Genomic DNA, 25,264 nt, shown 5'->3' on the forward strand with positions numbered 1-25,264 from the left:
GTATGGAATTCCAACTAGAAGATCCTCTTCTAATCTGAACCCAATGTTGAAGTTTGTTTTGCTTGACTGTACACATTTGTAACAGAGGTTTTGTTTTTCTTTCTTTTTCAATACAGGAGGAAGAGAACACAGCTCTAAAATAAAACCAAATTTAGCAAATTTAAACTCAAGCCACCAAGTCACTGATTTCAAGGCCTTGGCAAAGGGGAGAACAAAATATTGATAAAATACTTAAGGACTCAGTTACCTACATTCTAATGAACAAAGTAATGCTTGAAAGGAAAAAAAATCAAACAAATAAAAAACAAAACAAAGCGATTTGAAATTTATACAAAAGAAAGAAAATATGATGTCATAAGCATTATAGAGATGTGTTGGCAGGGAACTCATGCCTGAAATATGGCAACAAAAGGCTATCAGTTTGCCCCACCAAAAATGACAGTTATTAAGTACAGACAGAGCCACGAAAATTTAACAGTGACCTGATTTCAGGGTTTGATGTTTGTATTTCCACCAAAGGCAAGTAACAAAATTCTCAAAGTGCGGCCAGATCTCTGTCCCAGAAGAGAAGATAAATGCTTCTGTACCCTTAAGGTTAAGGGAGAAGAAGGAAGGAAGAAAGGAAGGAAGGAAGGAAGGAAGGAAGGGAAGAAGGGAGAGAAAGAGAAAGAGGAAAAGAAAAGAATCTGATAAATACAGAGTAAACTTGACCAGTATCAAGAGCTTAGAATATAGAAGAATGTCATGAGGATGAGAAAAGGATGAGGAAAAGCCAAAGAGCAAAATGCAGCTAAGAAACAGTTAAGACTCTTGCCAAAGAGGAGGTAGCTATACACTCGAGAAAAGAACACTTACCCTGAAGGGAAATTTCAGTTTACTCAGACTGGTCAAAATCAGGTTCAGAACAGCAGCTTCCCACAACATTTCCTCTACTGCCTAAAAAGTGAACTTATCACTAATGCAAGTTATGAATTTATCAACTGTTCTACTTTTTGGCAGAGTGAGTATTCCAGCAGATGTCCATTAAGTTGAAATCCCCTATTACTACTGTATCAAATCCCTGTGCCAATCTTGTGATGTTTCCTGAACTCCTTGTCTCCTTCCTTCTTCTGTCCAGGTGGCCTGTGGGATATTCCTACCACAACACTGCTTCCATTTTCCCCTCCATTATGCCTCAACCAAATTCTCTCCATTATGTATCTTCCATCTGGTTTTTAGATTTCCTCACACAAGTATATACTCTTAATTTACAATGCTATTCCACCTTTCCTTTTATCTATTCTTTTAAACAGCCTTCTGTAGAAATTCCACTCATGGATCCCATCCCAGAAAGTCTCCATGATTCCTATAAGGGCAAATTTGCCTGCTTGTGTATATCGAGTTCACATTCTTTATTTTCCGTACATTTTTATTTGTGTATAGACATCTGAGGCCAGACTCAAACGAAGACTCTAGGTAAAGATGTTTTTACTGGCCCTTGTTAGTTTCATTCTATCCCTGGCTAAAATTCTATATTTTAAGCCATGATCCAAGAACCCAAATCTCTTTCTCAGACACCAGCTTCTTAACTAGCTACTTACTTCTCAAATCTGACTTTCTCCTTTGAATCACCTACCTTCAATAAATCTTTACTCCATACACATATAAATCTGTAATTTCATCAATCTGTTAGTTCACTCCAATGATACAGATTACAGTCTGTCCATGCTTGTCCATCCTGCGTCCATGATCTCCTAAAAGCTGACTACAGGAGAACAATGCAATATACTGATAGCTGTCCTCACTTGTCCCATCATCTGTAGCAGTATCAAAAGCAAGACTTAAAATCACCCCCCTGAAGTCTTCAGTTCTCACCCAGGACTATATGATACTTAGTCATGCCTCTCAGGTTGCAATATATTCATAGTATCATTTATCCTCATATAAATTAATAAATGTGGAGAGAAGTCTTCAGGTTGACTAATCTCAGAAGGATGTCTATAATCCATGGCAAGTTATTTTGGCAGCTTGCTCAATAGCCATCTCAGCGCCCCTCAACAAGGAGTCAACAACTATTACAACTTGCCAAAGCAGTTGGTGATTGCAGTTGAGAGAATAGTGGGCCAGGCATACTGAAGACTCGAGTTCATATCTGACCACAGACATTGACTAGCTAGCTATGTGGGCCTTAAACCTCTCTCAGCCTCGGTTTCCCCATCTGTAAAATGGGGATAATAACAGTACCTACCTCACAGAGTTGTGAATATCAAATGAAATAACATTTGTAAGGTACTTCGTGAACCTTAAATTAAAGCACGATATAAATGCTATTATTTTGTTATTTCTACTATTACTACAGCTGCTGCTGTAGCACTACTACTGCTGTTACTACTACCACTGCAACTACTACTACTACTACTACTGCAGTCTTCCTCTGGATAACCTTTCTCCAGGTTACACCTACAGATTCAAATCATCTCTTATGCTGCTGCTGCTGCTACTATTACTACTATTACTACTACTACTTTGGGAACTTTAAAGCACTGTATAAATGCGAACTATTATTTTGTTATTTTTACTATTACTACTGCTGCTGTAGCACTACTATTACTACTACTACTGCAAATATCGCTATAATTACTACATCACTACTACTACCACTAGTATTGCTACCACCACCACTACTACTGCTACTATTACTACTACAACTACTATTACTACTACGACTACTACTACCATCACTACTACTATTAATACTAGTACTACTACTACTGCAACTACCACTACTACTACCGATGTCTTCCTCTAGACAGGTGACACTTATGGGTTCAATTATCTACTACTATTATTGCTATTACTACTACTATCACTAATACTGCTAGAACCACTACTACTGCTACTACCACTACTACTGCTATCACCACCACTACTACTCAACCACCACCACTGCAACTACTACCACCACCACCACCACCACTGCAACTACCACCGCTACTACTACTACTGATGTCTTCTGGATAATCTATCTCCAGGTGTCATCTATGGATTCAGATCATCTACTACTACTACTACTACTACTACTACTACTACTACTACTACTACTACTACTACCACTACTACAGTCTTCCTCTAGTTAACCTCTCTCCTGGTGACACCTATGGACACAGATCATCATTCCTCAGACCATGGTAAAGATTCTTCTTCCTTGGAGGATCCCCACTATGGGAAAAGCTTCTTATCAAATGCCTGGTTTCACACGTTCAATGATCCTTCATCCTTTCATTCTCCACACCACATTCTTCTACCCTCCCAACCTCCTAACACAAGTAAAGTTTCCCTTTGTCTCTTAAGCATTTTTCTTCATTTTCTCCTTGAAACTCTTTTCACATTCTTAAAAAAAAAAATGACTTGATGGAATGGTTGATCATTTTGTTTTACAATGCTCTTTAATAAAAAAAATAATAATAAGCATTGTGCTTTAAGGTTTGCAAAGCACTTTACATATATATAAATCATTAGATTTTTACAACCTTAAAGTGCTATTATTATCCCCATTTTAGAAATGAGAAAACTGAGGCTGAGAAAGGTAAAATATCTTGACCAACAATCACACAGCTAGTTAACAACTGGGGTAGGTTATAAACTAAGGCTTTCTTGACCTCAAGTCCAATATTCTATCCAGTGAAGATACCTGCATGTACATAACCAACATCTGTAAAAGGACAAAGAAGTAAAGAAATTACAGAAAGAAGTGGACATGCTCCAACCATGGCAACATCTACATTTGCACTCTGATTTCCAAGTCCATGTGGGGCAGATATGTTGCCCTACATAATCAGAAGCAATAGAGCAGGAGTTCTTAACCAGTCATGGATAGTTCATATCTGGCGATGCCCATGGACCCCTTCTCAGAATGTTGTTTTTTGGGGGGTTTTTTTCCAAAATAATTGAAGAAAATGTTAAATTTCAATTAGAGGTTAGTAAAAATAGAAATGGCTCAGGGTTTCCAGGGGCATACATATGATGAGGCAGAGACAGTCTAGAGGTCTATGAATGAAAGTTTCTTTCCCAGGAGGGACTCAAGTAATGTAGATATCAACTTATTAGCTGGGACGCAAGGATTCTATCTTTAACACAAGTGGTATCACTGAATTTAAGCTGAAGCAAAGAATGAGAAAAATACATCTAAATTTACAGATTAGCTATTTTATCTCTTCATCTAAGTAATGAAAAATAATTCAAACCTACCAGGTCTTTGTTGTGGATTTCTACCCAGTGTTACAAGCAATTGTTCCAAAGGGATACATACTCCCAAATTTGGCAGAGAATAATATTTAGCCGCTAAAGCAAAGGCTTCCACATTCACCAACTTCTGAGAATTTTCAGAAAATATGTTGGAAAAATCACTAATACCTGCAAAGTTGAGGAAGAAAGTTAAAGGTTAATGAGTAGTTGTCTTGCTCCAGTAATGAGATTAAAGAAGCATAAAAGAAAAATTAACAGATCAAAACATTAAAGTTTGCTTCACAGAACAAGATACCCTATTTTTAAAGTTCTTATTTCACTATAAAAACAATTGGACAATTCTACTACTATTTACAATTCAAACTTTTGGTTATTTCATGACCCCATGCTCTTTCCCAGTACCAGAGACAATTATATAGTTTAATCCCAAATTACAGTTTGGCTTTTTCTCTTCTTTTGCTAGTTTCAAGGGACTAAAATACTTTAATATTTGGATAAGGAGAAATATGGCCATTAAATTTATGAACTGTCCTGGCTGACCTACAACTGTGAATTTATAGGATAAAAAAAAAGTACAACTGTACACCACTAAAGCCTGTCCACATCAGATTTAGAACAATGTTAGCACCCCCACCGGTACAGCTGTTACTGTAAGATGTTTTCTCTCTCATTTGGTCCTTATTGACTATTTGGTTTTGGGTTTTTTGTTTTGTTTTGTTTTTTTCTTAAATGCCTTGTCAATCTGGGTGCCAAAGAAGATGCTGCATGTGATGAAGCTGTCATTGCAAAGAAGAGCACAGGCAGTTTCCATGGTCATTTTTAACTCGGATCCCACAAATCCAATATAGCAAGAGTTGATAAGTGTTTCCAAACGCTTGTTCACTGAAGTGTGAGAAGGCTGATAGAGGTGCTTTCCATTTGCTTTCCTAATCTAATTCCACTCAGGCCAAGTTACTCCTTTGCAAGGGTGAAAACGGATCCTTCAATGTGCCTATTGCAAACTGAATCAAAAATATTTTATGGTTTTTCATGAGCGCTAGAATTCAGTTAACTCTTTGGCAGATACTTTTTAATGACTCAACAGCATGTGACAGTACTTTAAATGAATTATAAACACCAATGAACAAACAAATGCTTCAGCTAAAAAATAAGGGAAAATCTACTGGACTCATTTGGTAATTCTAGAAGAGATCTATATAATTTACACTCAGTAATTCAATAATAATTATAATAGCATTTATATCAGGCAGATAGGTGGCACAGTGGATAGAGGGCTGGGCGTGGAGTCTGGAAAACCTGAGTTTTAACCCATCCTCACACACTTACTAACCATATGACCCTGGGCAAGTCATTTAACCCTATTTGCCTCAGTTTCCTCCTCATCTGTAAAACAAGTTGCAGAAAGAAATGGCAAACCACTCCAGGATCTTTGCCAAGAAAACCTCAAATAGGTTCACAAAGAGTCAGACATGACTAAAAAAATGACAATAAAAAACACTGTTAAATACAGAATTTTAAGGTTTATAAAGCTCTTTATTTGTATATAATCTTATTTGATCCTTTATAACAAACCTGGGAGGTAGCTGCTATTATTAACTAAGGCAGACAGAGGTTGAATGAATTGCTCATGGTCTCACAGGTAGTTTGAGGTCAGATTTGAATTGAGATTCTTCTGATGTCTGGCTCAGTGCTCTATCCTCAGCACTACCTGGCCGTCTAAGTATCAATCATGATACTAATTTCTAGAATACATAATACCACAAAGCATGTTAAAAGTTATTTTGCTAGAAATGTTACTTTGCTATATGGATAGAGAAGAAAGGGAGGGAGGGAGAGAGAGACAGAGACATAGAAAAAGGAAATGAGGAAAAGTGAGAAGAGAAAAGGAGAAATAATATTTACTAAGCCCTTACTACAGGAACAGAATGTGCCAGGAACAGAGCTGAGTGCTGGGGATACATATGCAAGCAAACAACACAGTGCCTACCCTCAATGAGCTTATGTTACATGGGGGAAGACACCACATAAAGGGGACCAGAAGGGCAGAGATGTAAAGAAATGAAGAGGAGGGATGCTGGTCAGGGGGTGGAGAAATCTAGAGAGTGAGTCAAACCAGGAGTGAACTAAGCATGCTTCAGCCCCTTAAGAACTGGTGGCCTGGGCTGAAGAGTCATCCATCAAATTCAGGGGTGGGGCACAGAGACCCTTGAGTCAGAAGGTTTTAAAGCCTTTAAATCTATTAAAAAAAACATTTGAAAGTTACTTGTATAAAAAAATACAAAATACTGATTTCTGAAAGAATAATAATCAAGGGGGTAGTCAAAGATGATCATAGAAAAGTAAGTATAACCTTTCTTACGACAAAACAAAATGGTAAGTTGTTTTTTTCTTTCAATAAATTAACTGCTACTGTTAGCCCTGTTTTTTCTTATATTAAGTCTAAAAAGAAAAAAATGAGATAGCACCATGTATGTATCTATTTTTTTAAGTTTGCAACAAAGGCCAGTGCTATGTGGAATAACCTATCACTGACAATATTACTGACTGGCTATACGTGTATGGGCCATCACCACTTACTGGAGAGAGGCACTGAGGATGCCTCGCTAAGCACTTAAATATGGAGCTTTTCCATTGCTTCTTCACTAATGGCTTTATTCCTCTACTCAATGTGTGTGAAGCCAAGTTTCTCCCTCAAAGGTTAACATGTAAATTAACTTATGCCAGGTTTGTCCTGGTGACTGCACATTTCTGCCTCCCAAATGGCCTATATACTTTCTTGTACAATACAGCCTAAGATGTTAAATTGCGCCTTCTTGGCAGTGAGCTTTTCTTCATTTTCCCCAGGTATCTCACGGCTCTTTGTTGTTGCAGATGAGATTTCAGATTCTCTAAATCCCTGGGCTGCTCTGGGCACAGGTACAGCACTGTGTAGTAGAAAAAGCCCTGGTTCTGGGTTCCAATCCCATCTCTGCCACTTACTTCTTGTATGACCAAGGGTAAATCACTTAACCCCACTTTCCTCATCCTAAAAGGAAGGAATTAGACCAGATCATCTCTAAGGTCATTCCAGTACTAGATCAATCATCCTATATAATGTATTAATAAACTCTGGATTAAAGCAAATTGGCAGGTGTTCTAGTCAGTCATCAAGCATTTATTAATTGCTTATTATGTTCTAGGCTCTGTAGAAAACGCTGAGGACACAAAGAAAGGCAAAACTAGTTGCTGCCCTCAAGGAGCTTATATTCTAACAGAAGAGACAACATATAAAGCATTAGGTACATACAAATTCCAAGGAAGGCCTCCAGGAGGATATGAGATTAGAGACAAGGAAGCCAGTGAAGCTAAGAGGATGAGGTGAGGTAGAACATTCCTGGTATGGGGGGCAGGTGGAGCAAACGAATGGAGATGGAAAATGGAAGGTCACATGCAAGAAAGGGCAAGTAGGCCGATGTAGCTTGACTGCAGATGGAGAGGAAAGAATAAAGTTGAAGAAGATTGGACAGGCAAGAAGAGACCACTCTATGAAGATCTTTAAAGGGAAGACAACTGTATATTTCATTCTAGAGCCACTGGAATTAGGGAGGGGACACAGTCAGACCTATCCTTCAGAAAAAGCACTTTGTCAAGAGCATGAAAGGACCCTCAAGGTCATCTAGTTCAACCCCTCATTTGAGAGATGAGGAAACCGAGGCCCAAAAGTGTTAAATGGAAATGTGCTACTTCAAGTAGGGCCCTGAACATACCAAGCTTTTGCTCCACTAAAGCAACTGAAAAGATGTCCTAGAAGTAATGGATAAGAGTGATATTTGAGATAGTCTTACTTGCCTTTCCTGTTGCCACTCAATGTTGAAATCAAGAAAATATAAATTCATACATAAATATATCACTCAATAATAAATTTTGGATAATGATTCCACCTAATCTACTTTCAGAGTTCCTAATATGTACGTAATGTATATGAAGCACTTTAAGGTTTTCAAAACACTATATCTACTGTCTCATTTTATCCTAATAACAATAGTGTGAATTAGCTATTATTGTTATTATTATTATTATTATTATTATAGATGGAAAAACTGAGGCTAAGAGAAATGATTTGCCCAGGGTTATACCAATCATAAAAAGAACTAAGATATATCTACAGATACGAGATATGAAGAATGGAGATGAAGCTAATTATATCGCTGGGTACCCAAAGTCTTAGTGAACTTTTAAGACATTAAAAATATCTTGTTTAAAATAACTATATATAATACAATTTTGTTTAGATGATAATGTTAAAGTCTTCCAAGGCCAATGACTAAAATATAATATGGCAATCCACATCTAAGCAACACATTTGAGTTTTCATTCAAAACTACTTCAAATCAATAGTTCAAGGATCTGTGGCTGCATCAATTTGAGGTATCCTGCCTTTCCCCTACAAAGGCAACCCTTGACAACTCTGCAGTCTTCTTTTTTTTGTTGCTGTCGTTCAGTTGTTTCAAACATGTTTGGCTCTTCACGACCCCATTTGAGGTTTTCTTGGCAAAGATACTGGAGTGGTTTGCCATTTCCTTCCCCAGCTCATTTTACAGATAAGGAAACTAAGGCAAACAGATAAGGGGTTTGCTCAGGGTCACACAGCTAGTAAGTGTCTGAGGCCAGATTTGAACTCAGGAAGATGAGTCTTTTTGTTTCCAGTCCAGCCACTCTATGCACTGTGCCACCTTGCTGCCCTGCAGAGTCTTACTGTGGCCAAAAATTTATATATACATATATATTGTCAATCCTCAACATTCAAATTCACAATTTCAAGCATTTGCTTGATTTTATTAGTAATAACATTTTCACTTTTGTGTTGGCACATTTGTGACTATGTGTAGTACAGAAAACAATAAAAAAGGTGTTTTGCATGCAGGTTTGTGGAGTGGCTGGTATCCTATTAGATGCTTCACTAGTCTTGTTCAGCCAACATTTGTAAAGAGCTCTGCTCCTTCTGTATTTTCATTGTTTGCCTTTAGAACTCAACTTCTGCATTGCAATTATGCCCTGACAACACCATGCAAGTCCTTTGGCCTCTAAGGTGATGGACAAGATGTCACCAGTCTCAGCATGTTCTGACAGCAGCAACACATGTCCCAGAAACCTCTCCCTCAAATGAGAGAGAGGGCAGCCAAGATAGAAAGGTTTACAGCAGTACAGTATATAGTACAAGCCCTCACGCTGTCATGTGACACAGTGGAAGGTAAGATTGAGATTAAAAAATGTTTCAGTTTTAAGAATTTTATTTGCTGTACAGTTTTTATGGTACTACAGGCTTCATGTATTATATAAAAAGTGAATACTGTCTGAAATCAATTTTTTTATTGATATATTAACATAAAAGATCACAGAATTCTAGGGAATTACTAGTGAGAAAAAATGTTTTGCATGTTACCAATTTTATTTTATGTACTACATTTTATGGATTATTTAATGGTCACTGTGTGAGGAAAAGTACATACTATCAAAATTAATGTTTTGTTATAAAGAACTGTTTGCAGAAAATTTCCAGCAATCTCTAGTAAATGACTGTAATTTTGGATGGATGAGGGGACCTAATCCCCTATTTCCCCAGGTTCAATTATCAACAGTCATGTTTTTGCCTTTAGTGACATTTTCTAGGAAAGTTACCCTCATAAAAGTTGAGGATTCACTGTGTGTACACACACACACACACACACACACACACACATATACATATATATATATTATAGTATATCCATAGTATATACATATAGATGTAGATCTATCTACCTATCTACCTACCTATTTCTCTATCTATCTATCTACTACACTCTGCAGCCAATCTGATGAGAAGCCTCTCTAAACTAAGCTAGGTTGTCTCAGACAAAAGCTAAGACTCTTACCTCCAGGACAATACTAAAAATCTTTTTCAGGGTAATAGGAATGCCACAATAATGAATTAGTGAGTTTGATGAAGAAAAGCTAATTCACACAAATAAACTGCCCATTTTCCATTGTCTGGCGAGTACTGATTTCACATGCATGACATAAATAAGAAATGAGCAAAACCAGATTTTTCTAAAGAACAACACCATCTAGACAGAAGGAAACAAGCACTCATTTGCACAACTCGGTCACTAGAACCCTGGACTTGGAGTCAACAAGACCTGCCTTCAATCCAACCTCAGACACTTAGCAGATGGGTGACCCTGGGAAAATCATTTAACCTGTATCTGCTTTAATCTTCTCATCTGTAAGTTGGCGATAATAATAGCACCAACTTCTTAGGGTTGTTACGATGATAAAATGAAATAATATTTGTAAAGTGTTTTGCAAATGTTAAAGCTCTCTCTACATGCTAGCTACAATTATTATTAGCCACTGAGTTGAGTAACTATGTTCTAGAAAGCAATAAAACTACTTTTTTCCCCCAAATATTGGATAATTCAAATATTTCACTATTCCTTGGGACTGACCCTTCCAGAAGTTAATTAGTGATATGATCTATAGTCAATAGTCAAGGTCATCAATCAGTGCATGTCCATCAATAGTCCTTGACTTAGTAATATTTAGTGAACTATCCCTTTATAAAACTGTTCTCATGGGTCAAACTGCCTTCTTTAACTATTTCACCGATGGTCATGTTTTTGTCAAATTAGTATGTTTGGGTAGGGAATACTTGTAAAACAATTCTACTTTTCTTTTTTTCATTCTAAGGTTTCAAAATCAAACCAAATGATCAGGCAAAAGTAACTTAAGTGCAAGGATTAATCAGAGATGAATGAAGTAATAAAATTTTCCCAGGAGATGCTTCTTTGACACTTAGAAAGGATGTTTCTTTCTTTAGACTAATTTGTTAAATATTTTAGCAACTGTAAAAGTAGTAGTCTTTTGTAGTCTACAAATCTTTTGTAGTCTACAAATAAACAAGAGATGAAGATGAATACTGAATTAAATGCACAGCATGATCTTTTAACTTTCTCAGGATGACCTACTTAAAACAACCTCATTTAAAAGAAATTACATTTACCATTTATAACTAACAATCATAAATTCAAAGGCACATATGCTTTGGTTTTTAAATTTTTATTATGCATGTCTTGTGAAAAAAAGATATAAGTATGTCTTATTTAAATAAAAGTATTTCAGTAAAACAATATGAATGTTTATTGTTTGGGGGGAGAGAGAAAGAGAGAGAGAGAGAGAACTGGTTCAAAAGTTTGTGTGGAAATGTAAAATGCTCAAAGATTTCTGTACCTCTTAGTTTAGCATCAAATGAGAAAGACATTTAAATTGTATAAATTCTATGGTGAATTATTTAAGACATTTTGAGTAGCACATTGAGTTCTTTGGACGTAATACAGGCTAGATGTACTGATGCAGCCAAAAGTAATAAAAATCACATAGAAATGTTTAGGCATGATATAGCAGGGACAACTCAGCAAGCTATTAAGTAAAAGGCTCAGGTTTAAGGGCTGTCCCAGCATCCCCAGGTTCCAGGGCAGCAATTTCGTGGAGTGTGATAGAGACAGAGTATTAAATCTCTAAGTGCACAGGGACTACTATACTAGTCAGTCAGGGGACAAGGTTGCCAGCAGAGAGAAATGTGATGTTTCTGTTGGACGGATGAAGGTTCCAATCAATATAACTCTTGTAGCAGTCTAGTCTCTCCTTTATACTGAAATTATTAGCAAAAATTCCAATCCGATGTGAATTAAAAGTCATGTTTTATTTAGTTTCTAATTGCGATTGTCCTGGCAATGTGACAAACGGTTCCTCCACCTCCAATTATTTCAGAAATATGAACGAGGGATTGAGTTATACAAGACACAAATATTTTTTCAACAATCATCATTTTATAATAAAAAATAATAAATTTATCTAATTCTCTATGATAATGTCCATTGAGTAATATTATTTATCAGAATGTAAGCTCTCTGAAGGGGCCTTTTCCAACTTTGGATATGCCAACAGCAGGAGACATCGTAATTTCCACATTTTATGGTAAACCAGCCTGGGGCCGTTACTGTCCATCATCGTTGATGCCTCATGTAATAGTGAGAGGTGTCAAAGAAGCCTCCTCTTGACAGAAGTTCTGAACTTCTAGTATGCTGAGGGAGGATGTTTGAAAAGTTATGCAGACAAAAATGGAAGTACACACCAAGAGGAGAGAGCTCCAGGGGACCAGACTGTCCTCCCTATTTAATCTCTCTCTGATTGCTGGATCCATTTGTAGATTATTATGGCCCCAAACAGAAATCCCTATGTTATTCAACTCAGTTGCAGTCAGATTGCAATTAGCCAAATTTCATGTTGTGAAGAGCACATATTTCTTAGTGATGGCTATCAAATAACTCAATGGTATTCAAATTGTTCATTTTGTTGACATCTGCAATAGAAAGTACAAGATGTAAGAGAAGGGTCACTGGACATGGAGTCCAAAGAACATTTCATGTCTGGGCTTGACCACAGAGGAACAATATAACACTGGGAAAGTCACCTGAGTTCTCTGAACAGTTAGAACTGCACAATGTTCCTCATACAGTTGTTAGAAAACTGTTTTAGAACCCCAAAGAATGCTATATAGCAGGCATTACTATCAGGTATGTAATGTATTAAGAATTTCTCAGTCCTTAGATCACATTCCAACATTAATGTAACTGTGGGTTATCTTAATGTTAGATTGTTGTTTAATAATTAGTAAGCTGATGCCCTCCATAAGGAACTGAAATGTTGCCAAACTGATAGCCTTTCTATAAATGAACTCTGAGCATCAAGGTACGCTCAGAGGCAACAAGAATATCATTTCACATCAGTTTTCATTATGTTGCCTTACAATGCTCACAATGAGCATAAGCAAAGAGACCACAGTGAAGGTGACTGCCGTTTAAATTCCAATAATGGTAGCAGAAGATAAAGTATAGAAATGCTATGAAGAACTTGATAAGGTCTTCCAAGTTAAGTCTGCATTTACCTTAACACTAGATGATATCAATGCTGATGTAGGTGCAAAAGAGGAGGGTGAAAATCATGGTAGAAATATAGTTTGTGATAAAGAAAGAAGTCAGAAACATACAGGCTAATAACAATCTCAGATTCGTAAATACTTACTATAAGACAAGGGAAAAGCATTGGTCATGGGAAGTCTTTTTTTTTTTTTTTAATGAGGCAATTGGGGTTAAGTGACTTGCCCAGAGTCAACACAGTTACTGAGTATTATGTGTCTGAGGCTAGATTTGAACTCAGAGCCTCCTGACTCCAGGGCCAGTGCTCTATCCACTGTACCACCTAGCTGCTCCTAGTCATGGAAAGTCATAAACAGCACAGCAAAACTGTATATGATTCCAAAATGACTTATCAATTAGAGCAAAGGCCAAAATCAATAACAGATAAAAAGAAAGAATAAAGATGAGAAGGTGACTGTATACAATTACAGTTGTTTAACCTGTCTGAACTCTTCTCAGCTGATGATGAAACATATCCCTCTTATCAGAATAAAGGTGGGAGACAACAGCTTGGGGATGCAAGATATAAACTATCAGATATAGTCACTTGTGTCTATTGATTTTACTTAATTTGCTAAGAAATGCTCAAATGTTTTAACCATTACAACACAGTCTTTAACGTGTGTGTGTGTGTGTGTGTGTGTGTGTATGGGGGGTGGTGTTAAGGGAAATGACTGGTATAAAAGGTGCAAAAATAAAAGGCACTGATCATATTTCTAAAATCAGCTCTCAATTCCGATTTTTTTTAAAAAAGGTGTGTGTGTGGGGGGGGGGGGGAGACAAGACATTAGCTGTGATGATCACCATTTCTTAGAGAAATGCAACCAAAGCAAGAGCCATCTTGCTAAATGACTAAAAGAGCCCAGATATCGCCCAAGTTAGCCAACATTTAAGTACCTGCAAAGGAGGGATGTATGACATGCAAGGGCTAAAAGGATTTAGAGTACAAGTTCATTTGCAAAACACTATTTACAAAGGTGGTATGAAACTGCAAATACTATCCCTCACAAAACAGAAGTAGTGCGGGAGAAAACAGACCTGCAGAGAACTTCACAGGAGATCTAGCTAAAACCACTGATTCATTTTGACATGTGCAAATGAAAATGAAGGGGCAAAAAATTGGCAGGAAATGGAACAGCATTTCTCTCACTTTCTTTTTTTAACCAGTTACACATCTTCAGGATGTGCTTTGGAAGAGCAGCTAATCAAGACCAAACATAAAGAAGAAACACTCGCAGGAAGTGATTCAATTTTATAATATACACAAATGGTAATAAAGGCATTCAGGGACTTATTTGCAAAACATCTAGAGGAGAAATTTACAAAAGAATGAAAAAAATAAGTGACAACATTTTTACTTCCCCCTCACCCAAAAGGCAACCAAAAAAGATAGTAGCAACTACTGTGTTACATACTTTTCTCAGTTCCATAAAACTCTTGTGCAAGCTGGAGAAGGAAACGGAAAACTACTCCAGTATCTTTGCCAAGAAAACCCCAAATGGTGTCACGAAGAGTCGGGCACAACCGAAATGAAAGGAGGAGGAGAAGGCCAGTATGGCTAGAATGGAGAATGTGTGAATAGGAACAGTACACAACTCTAGAAGGGGAAGGTGGGGTTAGACTGTGTAGAGTTTTAAATGGCAAGCTGAATTTTTTTTTAAAACCCATAAGCGAAAGAACCACTGATGTTTCTTGAGCAAGGGAGAACCAAACCCATGCTTCTGGAAGACTTTCTTATCCATGGTGCAGAAAAATTAGGGAGGAGAGAGACTGGAATCAGAAGGTCAGTTAAGAGGCTATGAGAGATGATGAGGGGTTAAACTAGGGTGGTGGTAATGTGAGTAGATATAAAACTGACCAGACTTAGTAACTGATTGGACATGAGGGCAGGGAAGATGAAGAATGTAGAGCTAAGGATGATTCCGATACATTCCAACTTGTTTTAAGTATAAATATGGTGGTATCATAAGGAGAATAAGAAAGTTTAGGTAATGGGCAGGTTGAGAGGCATGATGAAAGATGAGATATAAAGAGACATAAAACTAACCAAATATATTTGCCAGTGTCATGGAGAATGTCATCTGGAGGCTCCAAAGAGAAGAAGGATTTCCAATTCATATTAAAGTTCTCCAGAATGCTACCATTTGACAAAGAAATTATGCTAATTACACTGAACCCCCAAACATTCCAGAGGCTTGTCAGTGAAATAAATACACAGAAAGTCAAAAGAGGCTAGTCGAGCTAAATATACTGAACTCAATAGTTGGAACCCTGGTGCCACTCATTAAAAATAAAGATGGAGAGTTAAAACTGTACTGTGACTATAGAGCCCTAAATGCCACCCCCACTTGAGACTGACATTCTAAGACTTGACTTAATGAACTAGTTGGTAAGGGTAGTTAACATTCATCATGGTAGGCTTCCACAATAAATACAACAATAGAAAGAGTCAATGGACAGGACAAGGACTTAAACACCCATTACAGACAGCATAAATATTGACTCGTATCATTTGGTTTCTACAACATTTTTACAGTCTTTAGAAAGTTGCAAATGCAATGCTTTAACACCTGTTAGACCAGGGGATAGTGGGTGTTTTGTGTGGACAGCATCCTCAAGATGTTAGCCCTTGTACCCAAATTTCAGTCCTAGCTTCCTCCTACCATATCTCTTCAGGGTTGGAATTCCAAGACAAGGTAGATACTGAGACTTTGAAAGGCAGGAAGTTGTATTTTGCGTGTGTGTGTGTGTGAATTGGTTTTTACCAAGTACAGCATGGGGTCTCTTCTATTCTCTTCCATTCACAGTAATGCTCATCTTTCACCGCTATCCACACACCTCCTTCCTCCTAACAAGGGAACATCTACAGAAGTCCCATATTAGGCAATAATACTCATAGTTCATGCATATAGATAATATGATATAAAATAATATGAGATATAGCAATAAAAAATCTAATTATTATGTACATTTCAATGAGTTGCCAGTAGATGATACACATCTCTATAGTGTATTATATGCATTTGTGTAGATATAATTAAAAGATGAAATGGTCTAGTGGAGAGAGGGCTGGCCTAGGAGTCAAGAAGGCTTGGATTTAAGATCCACCTCTCAACACCAGTTCATAATCCTAGGCAAATCATGTCACCATTCAGTGCCCGGGGCAACTCTCTAAGGCGTTATGTTGCAGAGAAGATGCCAATCTACATCAGAAGAAGGTGGTCTTCATTGGAAGCACCCTACACAATGAGATCATAGGTCTACCCCAAAGAAAAAAGCAACCTGATAATAAATAATTGTGTGTGTGTGTGTGTGTGTGTGTGTGTGTGTGTGACTATGGATAGACTGTTGGGCCTGGAGTCAAAAAGACTCATCTTCCTGAATTTAAATCTGACCTCAGACACTTACTAGCTGTGTGACCCTGGGCAAGCCTCTTAGCCCTGTTTGCCTAAGTTTTCTCATCTGTAAAATGAGCTGGAGAAGGAAACGGCAAACCACTTTAGTAACTCTGCCAAGAAAACCCTAAATAGAGTCACAAAGAGTCAGACGTGACTGAAATGAATGAACAAAAATGTGTGCATGTATGTATGAAGGCATATATGTATATAGCTATATGTTCCATAGATAGCCCATCCAGGTACCACATAGTTTGGGCAGTATACATTTTCACCTACTTTGTTAGAATTCTTTCACATAGCTACTGAATTGAGACTTTGCAGGAAACAAATTCCCCTTTACTAGAGGTCTTCAACCAATGGCTGGATGAATGATTCCTTGTTGAGTTTGTTAAGGTGCCATGTCCTGTTGAGGTATGTATTCTACCAGATTAAGAGCCTCTGAGGTTTTTACCACCTCCTAGAATCTTTAATTCTTCTGTCTACCAGAGAAGCACAGGAAAAAGATGTGTCCCGGTCTGCACAGCCATGGCTTTGCTCCAAACAATAAGAAATCAACTGATATCTTAAAAGAAATGAGGGAGCCTGTTGGTTCGGTAAGCAGTTTGGTCAAGATGGAAAACAATATCTGAAAACGATCATGGTCCAGTCTCCAGGATCAAAAGGGAGTGACAACTGTCGGCTCTATGTTTCTCTACCAAAGTCTTCATTTTGAAATGGGCTACTGTTCTGCCCTCATACACATGGAAGCTAAAACTCTATTGCCTGCACTGAAAAGAGATCCCTGCAGGTATCTGCTGTTGAATATAGTCACAAATGGCATTCTAATGACTCCTCTGAAATGTCTTTAGTGGCAGCTGTGACAAAAGAAACCAGGGCATATTAAGTGAATCCATACACAAATATTTTCTAAATGCCTGCGATATGCCTAATACTGTATCAGGCACTGCAGAAGATAAAGAAGAGTAAAACATAGTCCTTCCCCTTAAGGATTACAGATTTAAAGCTTGAAGGAATCTTAAAGGCCATCTAGCCCAATCCCCTCATTTTACAAATGAGGAAACTGAGGCCCAGAGAGAAGCTACGACTTGCTCAGAATTACAGTCAGTGAGTATCAAAAACATAACTTGAATCCAGGTCTTTCGGATACTTGATCCAGCATTCTATCCACTTACTACTGTTTGGGAAAACACTGCTAATATTGTCTGACAATATAAGACCACGTGCAATGATGTGCTAAATTGTGTGCTGATTTTGTTGCAGGAGTTTAGAGAAGGATTACTATTATGCATCACCATTATATAGGCAAAGTTTGGGAAGATGACATATTATATTAATTTGCACCAAAGCAGCATTTCTTTGTAAGAAATAAACAGATTTCTATTAACATAGTCCTTTGGGTGGGGGTAAAAAATACTTTCACTGCACTGTAGTAGGTTTTCTATTTTAACAAAAGAATCTAACCTATACAGAAAACAAATTAACCTTATGCTTTTGACTCGTGAAACAGAGGATTTTTCAAAGGGTAGGCTTCACACTGCATATTGCACAACACAGGAATCTCTTCAAGACAGGGCATGAACCTGAGTCTTCCTGACTTTAAGGTCAGACCTCTTTCCACTGGACCACGCAACCTCCACCGCATGGACATAAAGCCCTGGGTTTTGTACATTTGCTTAGGACTATGTTCAGTCAAGGGTTAAAATCCTTCTTAGCAAAACTTTTGAACACTATCGATGGTCTGAGATGCATTCTATAAATGTTTATATTAATACCTAATCCCCTAATCTACTTAAGGTATGAAACAATACATAGTATTGCTTTAAAAATGTAACATTTTAACACCCAGTTTCTTCCTAAGACACTTTTTGGCTGCATTAATATGGTTTAATTCATCACAGCAAGAGAATTCAGTCAACAAATCACTTCAGCATGTAAACTATTTTTCTGGAAAAGCATGAGATGTTTTATTAAAGGATTCACATGTCTTTGCTATGGCAATGTTAACCTCAACTAAAATGCATTAAACAGATTCAACCATTCCAAAAGTATTTTGAATTTAGCCAAGTTATTCACTAAACAATTTTATAAATGTAGAGTCAACTACCCGTAGTATTTCTTCCACTCAGAGGAGAGATGAGAATGCATTCATTATACATGTGTTACATTCAGCCACAAAGCAAAGAGAATCAATGGATAATGCCAAGAGAATCTGTGGTACCAAGCTCAGAGTCAATTCCTGGTCTCAGGTAAATCAGGTGACATCTTGTCCAAAGGCTTTGCCTAGCTGTGGCTTCAAATCTGGTGTCCCCCAGCCTGGCTCCCAGACCTCTGAATCAGGATGATCCATCCACACCACCCTTTCTGCTCATCTGTCCAGTCTGGAACATCTCTTTCTACATTCTTTTCTTCTTCTACTTAGAGGAAACCCACAAGACATTTTTCTTAGTCTAATTAAAAGACAAATTTAAAGGTAAATTTAAAGCAGACCATATCAAGAAACAGAAATGCTGTTCTGTCTTGCTGAACATTTTTTTTTTTTGGTTTGTTTAGTCATTTTTCAGTCGTGTCCAACTCTTCAGGATCCCACTTGGGGTTTTCTTGGCAGAGATCCTGGAGTGGTTTGCTAATTCTTTCTCCAGCTTATTTAATAGATGAGGAAACTAAGGCAAGCAGGGTTAAATGACTTGCCCAGGCTCACCCGGCTAGTAAGTGTCTGAGGTCACATCTGAACTCAGGAAGATGAGTCTTCTTGACTCCAGGATAGGTGCTTTATCCACGATACCACCTTGCTGCAGAACATATTACTTTATTTTATATCTTAAAAAAAAAAAACAGCAGGAAAAGAGCAATATTGGGAACAGGGAGCCCTTATTCAAGTTACATTCAAAGTGAAAGAAAAAAGTTACCTAAAGTGACTAATCTGGGATTACAACTAAAGCATGCCTCAGTTTCTTCATTTATAAAATGTGAACCTAGGTTTAGCCAACCTAACTACATTTATTTCCTACCCTACTGCTCACTACCATGAATCCTCTCTGTACCTGACAGCTCTTTCTTATCCCTGCCCTCTGAATTTGCCATGCTTATTCCCAACTCAGCTCCTTCAATTATGCTATTCCCCTGAAATGGAAGGCTTTTAAAAAAAAAAATCTGAACTGATGATTTCTTTTCCTCTTAATTTCTTTTCCTTTAGCAAGCATTCAAAATTGTCTTTACTGATTTTAGATAATAGTCAAAAGCAAAAAGTTAAAAAAAATTTGCTTCTGTTGACAAATAGTACTTGTCTACTGAGAAGTATTTTTTAATAGGTGCTGACTCAACAGTTCTCCCCTCGAACCCGACCTTAGATCTCAGTTTCTAAGCTACAGTCAAGCTATTCAGTCACCAAGAGATGATGTATTAAGTCATTTTTCTGGCCACAGTATCTATCACATGAGCCAGAAGGGAACAGAAGGCTATGTAGTCTGAACCCTTCATTTTACAGATGAGGAAAACTAAGGACCAGAAAGGGTAAGTCACATACCCATGGATATAAGAGTAGGAAATGACAGAGTTGGGAGATGAAGGAAGTCCCTGAGACTATAAATCCAGTTCATTTGTCATCTTTCACAGTCATTGTGGTGCTTTCAATCTGGGTGTGTGAGCAAAAGAGCTCTGGATAACCCAGGAGGTGTCTGTCCTCTTCAGAACATAGGCTTCCCTAGGATGTTACCAGAACCCAAGCCTGGAACCCTTGCTCCTTCCTCTCCCACTTTCTCTGTAACACTCCCTCTAAAAAGTGAACACAGCAGCTTTCAGCACCCCAAAAGTGCCTTCAAAACAACAAGCATGTTTCTTGAGACAGTACAGAAACAGTTGATACATTTTTGTAAACACGTTAGATGTCAAATAAAGCAGCTTTGGTCCCTGATGATTAAGTTAATCAAGGTATAACTACTGCCAACAGTTCCTTCCTGAGAGCACAATGGCTTGCACAGAGTAGGCATATAACAAATGATTAACATAAACTAATTAGGTTTATAATAACAAATGATTGGCATAAACTAATTAGGTTTATAATAATAATTTTATAATAGAAATTAACAATTAAATTAAGTAGAACTAACTTATAACCAAATTACAGACTTCCTTATTAGTATGACTACATTGGGTTTTTTTCCTTATGTGTTATACTTACTTAGAATTAATTTCTTCTGCCATATTTTTTCTTATTTCTACCCCTTAAATATAATTTTTCATCTGGAAATATATTTTCTAAGAAGTGGATAAAAGGAATTTGTTCTATTATCACTAAACTGGGCTCCTGGCTACTGCCATTAAACAAAAGAAAGGAAACCTGCAAAATTAATTCACAGAAAACTTAAAACTTTTTTCTTTATTGCCTGATCATTTTTCTCCTAACTCTATGTACAGTTTCTTAACCAATCAAGTCCAGTTTCATCATTGGAGTTACTTTCAGTTCCATGGGGAGGACAAACACAATGCCAACCTAGACAGTTGAAACGTGGTGCGCTGCTCTTTCCCTGTGATCTAGCATCAGACAAGAAAGAAGCCATATTTGTTCTCTTTGGTTTCAGTCTAGACAGAACTGGGATGTGGCTGCTGCCACTGAAATATGAAACAAAGCCCTAGAAATACACCATTATTTTTTAAATCAAGGGGGTGGGGTGAGAGTCAGAAATAAATAAAATAAATAAAAGCTTTGGATTAAACTGATGTGAATTTAAACAGCTTTGTAAGACCCTAGGGACTCCTCTGACTCTTGTACATGGAGGTGGTAGTGGTGCTGGGGGTGTGGAGTAAGGCTGGAAAGGTTAGCTGGAATCAGAATATGAAGGGCCTTAAATGCCAAACTAAGGAATTTTATTTTATTTTATTTTATTTTATTCATAGTTAGAAATTTATTTTTATTTATATTATTTTTATGTTTATGTATTATATTTATAAATGTATTTATCTAAATTTATGTTATTCTACAATAGATGGCTAGTAAAGGCTTTTAGCAGGAGAGAGACATGTCAAACCTGTGAATTATGAAATACTAAAACACTGATAATATACTATAATATCCATCCAGCTTTTTTAATCTTACCAACAGCTTTAACATAAATATTTTCAGACATTTAAAAAAATGTAATTTTTGATTCCATTTTACCATCTGACCAAAAGAGTAAAAAACAAAACAAAAGCAAAAACTTAACATAGTGCTGCTGCTGGTTTCTATCTGTGACCCTGGCAAGGATGTTGCCTTTTTTCCATAATTATGGAAACAGCATTTTCTCTAGAAGACACTGACAAGGTCTCCCTTAATCCAATGAATCTATATTTTGAGGCTTATATTTCTTGTGATAAAAAAGCTGCTAGTATTTTTTCAAATATAAAGTGAACAGGAAGATAAAAGAAAAGTTAAAACTAGCAAACAAGAGGGAGATTAATAAAATAGTTGATGGCTATACAATTTGCATACTGTTTTAGAGTTTGAAGGAGACATATTTTGGAAAGAAACTCAAATGAACATTTCTGAGGTGCTTTAAACTCTTGAATTACTTTTTGAAATATATTATAAGAAAAGTTATAAATGATTAACAAATGTTAGATGTTTACATCTATAGCCACAAAAGCTGATGATACTTGCAAAAAATTCTATTTATACAAATCTTTGGGCCCAACCACGAGGCATTTGAGGATAATAAAATAGTGGGATAACCATCTTCTAAAAATAACTGGTGACAAATGTTAGAATGAAGAAGTGAAGGATTAGTAAAAATGTTGCCAATTGACAGAACGATAAAAAAGAAGGATCTTAAACAATTCCAGTTCCTTCTAAAATAACATAAATCCCTTTAGAAACATTTAGAGAATAAAAACAATGAACAATAAATAGTTTTGAGTTTTAAGAGGAATAATACATCTGCCAGGAAAAAAATTCAACTGAAATTTTAATAGTGAGAATTATACAAATTAACTGATGAATTGACTAAGACATAAATAAGCTCTTTAAGGGGAAAAAAATTAACTGATGAAAGGAATACGGTAATTGAAATGTCTCTATAGCTAGACATTTGAAAAATTATGGCTAGACTAAAAATCTGCAAAGTGAATTCAAAAGTCTTGAAAGAGAAAGCACTTATATGGCTAGAAAAATCAGTTAACACACAACATATAAATTGTTCTAGGTCACATGGTTTTAGGGATCAATGTTCAAGTCTCCAGATCACTTAAGATATAAAAGAGGGGTAAAAAAATTATCAATTTAATTCAAGGGCCCTCCAAATACACAAAGTGATTGCTGGGGAGGTGAGGTGGGAGGAGAAGGAATAGTACGACATTTAGCCTAGAAATTATTTTTAGGTGCGCGTGGGGGAGAGGGTGGCAAAACTAATCATCTAAACAGCAGCAGCATGTTGTATAGGCCTTGAAAGGCCCACACCATACCTTAAGTGCCATGGCAAGTGGCTCAAAGTTCAGCTCAAATATCATGTCCCCCAAGACGCTTTTCCCGATCCCACCCAGTGCTCAAGACTTGCCCTCAAAGCTATAATATATTTATTTTCTATACATTTTGTATGCATTTGTATGTGTCCATGCTGGCTACCCCACCCTCTCCAACAACGTAAGCTCCCGCAGAAAGCTTAGAGTGTAACTTTTGTCTCTGTGTGCCCGACGCCTAGAATGGCACCTGGTCCTTAGCAGACTCTTCAGAAATGCTGACTGACTGACTGGCTGGCCGACTTAACAAATTAAAGATAATGGGCACCCAGAGCATATGGCGAAGTTGCCAACAGAGACAGCACAGTATGGTGAAAAGAGCCCTAGCTGGAGTAAGAGGATCTGGGTTCAAATCCTGACTTCTCTGAAGTACTCCCCGCGTGACCTTACGCAGTCACATCACTTCCCCGGGCTTCCCTTTCTTCATTTGTAAAATGGAGAGGTTGGAATAAGTGACTCCTGAGGTCCCTTTGATATGGTCCCACAAAACAGGGTTTGTGAAAACAACTGCCATGTTGTTTTCCGCATCAAAGGCTCCACGACAAAATTGCTTATTTTTGCATCCTGAGGTCTAAAAGGTTCAAATTTGTTCCAACTTAGCCACAAAATTCCAATTCATTCCAAGGTACTCTGTCAGCCCTCAGGGGCAGATGTGAGGGTTGTATTCTGAAGAGCTGCCCTCTAGAAGAAAGATTAGATTTGCTTTGTTGTTATTTGTCCTTTGCTCTCCAAGAAGATCACGGCATGGTTGTGCAAAGTCACCAGCCTCACTTTCTCCTCCAGAGCCATCTGGGTCCAGTGGCCAGAGATAGATCAGGACCACTGGAGATGGCCCCTAGACTTGCTTTACACAGCCTCAGACTATAAGGATAAATGGGTGGAAATTGAAGAAAGGCAGATTTAGGCTTGATGAATGAATGAATGAATGAATGAATGAATACTTTTAAGTACTTCCTATGCACCAAGCGCTGTGCTAAGCTCTGGAGATGGAAGGAGAATATCCTGTGATCAGAGCTGTCCCAAAGTAAAATGGTAGTCTAAGCTTCACATCATCAAACTTCAAGCAGAGATAAGAAGATTGCTTCTCAGGAATGTTACAGGGCATTCTGGTTCACACATAGGTGGAACTACATCACACGAGGAGTCTTTTCTGAATCAGATCTTGCCAACATATCTAAAAACAACAGCGAAGAAGAGCTGGTCCTGACTTCACTATGTCTGGTACAGGTGCCACTATTTTAAACATTTTAAGGTTATAAACATTTTAAGTTGTCTTTGGCTTCTTCCTCTCCCACATCTTCCATATCCCACTGGCCACCAGGGATTGTCAATTCTTCTTTCTCAGTCTCTCTGACACTCCCCTCTTCCTTTCCATTCCCACTGCAAGCACCCAAGCCCAGGCTGCATCCCTCCTTGCCTGGACTGCTGTCTGTATTAGCCTGATAACTGGATTTTCAGCTTTGACTCTCTCTGCCCCCTATCTACCCATACTGTAGCCACCATCTAATCTTCACATCACTTTAATCCCCATTCAGAAACCCTGGACGACTCTCCATAAGATAAAGTCCAAATCTATAGATTTAAGAGACTTCGAAGGGAACTTCAAGGTAATCAATCTAGTCAGGCTTTCTACCCAGTACAGTACCACTCCTGTAACACCCCTCAAAGATGCCCATCCAGCCTAAGAAGATCACTTCCTTCCAAGACAGTCTATTCCCGAGAGGCAGCTCCCTCTGGTAGAAGGTTAGTCCCTAGGCTGAGCTGACACCTGCCTTTTTAACTTCTACCCACTTCAATTCAGTTTTCTAAAGCTACACAAAACATGTCTGTGTGGGACAGCGATGACCCTTACCCAAATTAATTCACAGGCTTCTCCAGGTAGAAAGTAGAAAGGATTTTATTTAGATCTCGAGAATGGGCGGCTCACACCAAAAGGCAGTTCGATGCAAGACCGCAGGTGGTATCAGCCAAACAAACATTTTTATAGGTTCTAACCGCAACCCCTCCCTTGCCCCTACACCTCTTATCCCATTAGCTGGGCTTCGGAGGGCACAATCTAAACACGAAAAAAAAACAACCCCAGCAACAGCAGAGGAAATTACAGAATCCTTACATAGTTTCTACCTGCCTTCCCCTCCTTCAAGTATCCTCTTAGTA

The 25,264-nt window shown here is 37.7% G+C and overlaps 1 protein-coding gene across 3 annotated transcripts in view; it reads right to left on the bottom strand.

The window, feature by feature from the left end:
- Positions 1–25,264, bottom strand: part of METTL25 (methyltransferase like 25) — a 152,603-nt gene that overhangs the window by 116,332 nt on the left and 11,007 nt on the right. For 2 of the 3 annotated variants that reach the window (XM_027842514.1, XM_027842516.1), the window contains exon 2: positions 4,228–4,392. The exons of the other annotated variant lie outside the window; for it this stretch is intronic. In XM_027842514.1, the coding sequence (XP_027698315.1) occupies positions 4,228–4,392 (165 nt within the window). The remainder of the gene's footprint in view (positions 1–4,227; positions 4,393–25,264) is intronic. 3 annotated transcript variants of the gene reach the window in all.

This window comes from Vombatus ursinus, unplaced genomic scaffold (assembly GCF_900497805.2).
Source record: "Vombatus ursinus unplaced genomic scaffold, bare-nosed wombat genome assembly UNPS02014874.1, whole genome shotgun sequence".
Classification (NCBI taxonomy): domain Eukaryota; kingdom Metazoa; phylum Chordata; class Mammalia; order Diprotodontia; family Vombatidae; genus Vombatus; species Vombatus ursinus.